This window comes from Electrona antarctica (genome assembly GCF_951216825.1).
Source record: "Electrona antarctica genome assembly, chromosome: 22".
NCBI lineage: Eukaryota > Metazoa > Chordata > Actinopteri > Myctophiformes > Myctophidae > Electrona > Electrona antarctica.
Window position 1 is genome coordinate 33614594 of NC_136805.1, and position 6000 is coordinate 33620593.

A 6000-nucleotide genomic window follows, 5' to 3' on the forward strand; every position below is an offset into this window, starting at 1 on the left:
GATTAGCGGGGGGCCTCATTAAACTACTTTTTGTGTCATTTTTTGGCTTCTTTTTTTCCCCTTCCACATCTGCTTAAACTCCTCGACTTTATTTCCTCAATAAGAGCGCTGTCTGCCTCCTCTTGTTCCTTTCATCCACACGTCAGTCTTTTGTCTCTCACACCTTTCTCAAGGTTCACATCGGCACCAGGAACCTTGGCTCGTTTGAAGAGTGTGTGTGTGTGTGTGTGTGTGTGTGTGTGTGTGTGTGTGTGTGTGTGTGTGTGTGTGTGTGTGTGCGTGTGCGCGTGTGTGCTGCGTGCGCGCGCACGTCTTGTTCTGACATAAGTTGCTGATTTAATGTCATTCTACACCTCAAGACTTAGTCATCTGGTAGATTTTTGCTTCTCTTTTTTCCCCCCTGCCCCCACTCCCCTCTCTCCCTGTTCCCTTCTTTTAAGTGGAAGTTTCTTTGAAGTGCATATGCTACTGATAATTGAAGCAATATAATCTACAGAAGATAATAAAGAGCACTTGTTTGATGGAATCCATTTTTTAGACAGGGAAGCTGTTCTTGCATTGTCGGTGGTGGATTGCATGTTTGTGTATTGTGTTTGTGTACCGTAATATGTACTTATATTTTCGTTTTTAGTGGTTGCTTTCAGCTCACATATATATTTCTAGCCTGAAAACCAGATGTATCGCCCTGTCTATTACCCTGTCTATTACCCTGTCTCGCCTGTATCGCCCTGTCTATTACACATTTAGATATATTTTTTACTTCCCCATTGTCTAAATCTCCCGCTAAGTAATTTTCAGACATCTTTGTTTCATTGGAAAGCATAATTTAACAATGCAACCTGAGCAGTTTGTGCTATATTCATAGATATACATCACTGGTTCTACTCAGGCGAAAGCATTGAAACCAGATTGCTATTCACAGAATAACGCTCTTTTAGTTCCTCATTAGGGTTTAAATCAATCCACTCAGCAGGAACAATATAGCTCGTGTTAGAGCTGATAGCGGTAATCTATTTTAAACATACTGTACTATGCATCAGACAAAATCCTATCTTATCCATCCTGGATGTTATGTTTATTAGATGTTTGATCAAGATCAAGCATTACATAATTTTTTTTTAAAAACGACTCAGGTTTAATCACAGCAAATTACCTAAGAATAAGAAGATTATAAATAATAGCAAATTAAACTACCCTTCTACTAAGACAATAGACTTGAGATAAAAAATGTCTACAACACAAACATGCAGACAAAACCCAAATAAATGTGTCATGCATTGGAATAAACATGTCCTTTTTGTGTTTGTCCCTACCCTAGGTGAGAAGGTGACCATGTTCCCGGTTTTGGACATCGACCAGAATGATATTGTGGACACGAACGGAGCAGGAGATGCCTTCGTGGGGGGTACGGCATGATCCAAAACCTCCACAAATTATTCAAAGCGTAGCTTGATTTCCACATCCACTGCCCATTAACCATTGTCAATTGGCTAAGTGTGTGACACAGTTCTGTCTGTAGATTATAATGAACATGACATTGCATTTTTCCTCTGCACAAACGGATCACACCACCCCCACCACATAGTGGTAATAATTGTATTCCCGTTGAAAGGTCTCATGCACACCTGATCAGCTCAGAGACGGGTGCATGCATAGGCAGGGATCAGATGTATAGAATAAATCCACGCCGTCTACACTTGCACAATAGAGCGTCGCAGTCCCGCCCCCTACCATGGACCAGGAAATTAAACCCAATGCATTATTCTCATAGACATTTCTTAAAGTATTTATTTAAAGACGGTTACGCCGCGGACAAAGCCAACTCGAGTCGTGACAACTCATGACAACACAAACAATATTTTGGACCAAACAAATAATTACAAAGAAGAAAAACAACAAAAAAAGTGTTGTAACCTGCCGTTTTTTTCTTCTTTCTAATTATTTGTTTGGTCCAAAATATTGTTTGTGTTGTCATGAGTTGTCACGACTCGAGTTGGCTTTGTCCGCGGCGTAACCGTCTTTAAATAAATACTTTAAGAAATGTCTATGAGAATAATGCATTGGGTTTCATTTCCTGGTCCAGGGTAGGAGGCGGGACTGCGACGCTCTATAAGGACAACTTTATTTAGGTCAACGTTTTGGTCAATAGACCTTCTATACTTCAGGCATCTTTGAACCTGGCATCCCTTTTTTGGGCTTGTCATAGATAAAGCTTTTAAACAATTTTCAAGAAATCGCAAGAATCGCAGACTTACAAGCTCACAGCTCGCCGCGATGCAACGCGTTGTGAGCTTTTAGACATCTATTTCTGCTATTTGTCATAGAGTGAATATATCTCTGCTGTCGGGAAGAAAACCACCTAACTCCAAAATGTTTAGCAGATAGTTTGAGCGTCCAATGGAGTTAAGAGGTTTTGTCCAAAGCGTTTTGTATTACTTTCCATTGGTTCAATATTTTTAAAACAACACACAGACGTAAAGGGTGTTCAATAGCACTGATTTATGCAAAAAAAAAATCTAAAACCTCAAAAATGGAGTTAGGTGGCTTCCTCCCGAACAGCAACGACATACAATATAGAGCTGAAGTGGTTAATTCAAAACGTTGTTAGAATCTCGCTAACCGTAGAATGGCGTTTGTGTCCGTCCAGGATTCCTGTCCGAGTTGGTTCAGGAGAGGCCGCTGGAGGAATGCATCCGGGCTGGACACTACGCGGCCAACGTCATCATCAGGCGGGTGGGATGCACCTTCCCGGAGAAGCCTGAGTTCAAATGAGGCGTCCCAAACAAACGCTGTGCAGCACTTCTCTGTTGTTTTTCTACGATACTACTTGTATGTCTGCCTCAGACTGTGTCAAGGTTTTGTATTATTGCTTTAACTCCATGGGAGTGAGTCAGATTTGCAACCTGAATGTGTGTCGTCCGTTGTCGGCGTCCTGTTTCAAACCTAAGCCACTCCGATGCCTATAGCTACTGTTTAAAGAATCATACTAGCCTTTTGGACATGAGGGCCCGGACCTTTTGTCACACCAGATATGTCGGCTTGTTCGTGATTGTTTATTGAAGCTCAAAAATCTATTTTAAACAAATCACACGAAACGTATCACACTTCATCAAATGCTATTCTGATGTTGGTGTTCTCTCTTAGATATCGTAATTTAGGTCCATTGTGCCACAGGCTAATCACCAACCGTGCCCCTTCACTATGCATTAGACATACAATTATGTGACTTACTTTATGACAGATTAGTGACAAAGGACCCTCATGTCAAACAGGCTGGCGTCGTCCTTTAGTTTAAACTGTGTATTTATTTCCTCTGTGTTTGCATAACATGGTTTTATTTAAGCCACAAGCTGTCATATTGCAGAACTTTTGAACTGGACATATTGATGCCTTCAATTGTCCAACAATATTGTTTTCAACGTCGACTTTGAATTGGACAAAAAAGAGAAGATTATTATTTTTGTGATGTTCCTAAATAAAAATATATATTATAATATCCATAATTAACATCATGCCAACATATGCAGTTTGTCTCCCAAGTTGTCTGCGAGAATGTTAAAACTTTGCAAGGGAAGAAGCACCATCTGTCCATATTCCCCCAGTCCATTGAAAAACATGGAAAACCAGTCTTAAAAGCAATGTTGCAAATGAACAAACAACGTTTGTGTTTTTTTGCTACCCATTAGTAGTATTTCACCAAGGAAAGGCTACTGTTCATCATGCCAATCATTTTGGGGGTCCTGCTCACACCATGCATGGACCCCCAGTAACCATTAGTGTACCAGGGTCAGTGGTGGAAAGTAACATCATTCAAATACTGCACTTGAGTACATTTTTAGGTGCTTTTACTTTACCTGAGTATTTACATTTTTCCGCATCACAACGCGTTGCATCGCAACCGCTTTGTGAGCTTGTAATTTATTTTATTTATTTTTTATTTTTTCGAAATGTTTTAACTTTTTGGGCTTTTACGTTGGTACTATAAACATTTTGATGCCAATACTTTTACTCAAAGTAAAATGTTTAATACAGGATTTGTACTACATTCTGGTATTCGCTACCGTTTCCCACCACTGCCCAGTGCCGGTAAGGTTCAGTGTCTTGGTTCCGCCGGGACATCTAACTGGAAACACACAGAGTAGACAGACCCTGGTTCTCCATTGCATGGCAACAGGAGGTCATTTTTCCTCAGTCGAGGGGATTAGAGGTCCTCTTCATGGTGATTATTAGGGACCTGCACATTAGGCTGCTCCTTGGTACCCAGCTGTGCTGCTGTGACTGGGGGTTGTTTGGAGATCCTGCCCCTCCCCCTAGCTCCCACTGAGGCACTGCATGGTCAGACTTGTGTTTTGGGTAACTTTACCCAACTCGGAGCACTGGCCACTGGCCAACAAACGTGGTTTGAGCAAAAAAAACAATCCTTGTCCATTTTGGGAGGGGGGGAAACAAATGTGTTTGAAGGTGATCAGTCTTGTGTCTCCCCACAAATCAACCTGTTTCATCATATTTTTCTCCCCTTGTTTTATGACCATTGCTAAAATGTCAAGAAAGAATCCCATTTGCACGCTCCCCGCACAAGGGCTCCGTTTTCCGGTAATGAGGAATGGTTTATGCGTTTATGCTAATAAGGGGCATCTAGGTGAAAACATTCTCCAGCCAAAATGTTATTAACAACTTTGAGACACTCTTTTTTTCATCAGCGTTTTTTAAGGTTTTCACACAGATGCGCTTTGAAAAGGACCACATTTCTGATTGGGCAAGATCACACTCTGTGGCAGCTGGTTCATTTGCTTCTCAAGATGACAGATGGTAAAACACAAACAAAAAGAGAGGGAGCCATGATTAAGTAATGAGAACGCTCACCACAATAAGGAAGCTGCCTACAACACATACTTTTCACACTTTTCTCCTTGTAAGCTCGCAAGAGGAGGTGGGAAAATAAAACAATAAACTTCACACATTTCGTACAAGCACGACTGCTATAAAACCGCAAGCGAGAGTCCAAACGGCACTCTTTGAAAACATTTTATCTCAAAAAGTAACTGCAATGTAAGGGACGTCCTCAGTGTAAAAATGGACCAGAATGGAGCTGTAGAATATGGATCCTATAAATGGACCTTGGCGGTTCCATTTTTTTTTTACACCCAGAGGTAAATGAACATTTACACAGTATTGTGATTGACTGAGTAGTATCAACATTATAACATACAGTGCCATGGTAAATGGTAAATGGTGCATTTATATAGTGCCTTTATCCAAGGCGCTTTACATAGATTGTGCATTACATTCACCCATTCACACATAACAATTGTGATGACTGGGTGGGTATATCTGCTGTGGTGTGTCTGTCTGGCATCATATGGGTTCATGACCAGCCATTTCTTCTTTTCAACGCAGACAAGGGAGTAACTAGGGACCCGGCGGCCAGTGTTTTTTTTTTTGCCCCACAGATGGGCAGCAGTGTTTGCGAACGCCAGTGTGGCACTTGGCATTGATAGCGTATAGGGGGATGGGCAGACCGGCGATGGCACATGCTCCAATTCAAATTATCCCTGCCTGGACCCATGCAGCAGGCACTAGGAGGACCTGCTGGGGTCCAGGGTGGTATTCATTATATGCATATACCATTTTGACCTGAGATCGGATTCTAAAAATGTCTTCTACATCCTGACAGTTTTCTGAAAAAGCTATGTTTCTATGTCAGTCGTTCTTGGATTTTTCAAAAATAGCAGACCTACAAGCTTGTAGCGCGCCACTCGGTGGCGCGCTATGAGCTTGTAGATCTGCTATTTTTGAATAGCTAAAGCATAACATAATGCTAACACCAAAAGGGGTTCCCACCCAAAATGGGATATATAAGCTTGTCTGGTCATCGCCTCCCAACATATACATGGTACATCCATCCACGCCACGTCTCATCACAATATTTTACTCAGGTCGTGCCCCTATACTGATTTACTTATGATGTAATTCATCAGATGTTAAAGAAGACTTGATCGG

General features: G+C 41.5%; 1 protein-coding gene across 2 annotated transcripts in view; it reads left to right on the top strand.

Moving 5' to 3' along the window:
• The window catches only part of adkb (adenosine kinase b), a 94103-nt gene extending 90596 nt beyond the window's left edge, over window positions 1–3507 (top strand). For both annotated transcript variants that reach the window (XM_079491848.1, XM_079491849.1), the window contains 2 exons: window positions 1319–1405; window positions 2648–3507. In XM_079491848.1, coding sequence (XP_079347974.1) covers window positions 1319–1405; window positions 2648–2772 — 212 coding nt within the window. In that variant the 3' untranslated portion in view covers window positions 2773–3507. The remainder of the gene's footprint in view (window positions 1–1318; window positions 1406–2647) is intronic.
• Window positions 3508–6000: the final 2493 nt, after the last annotated feature.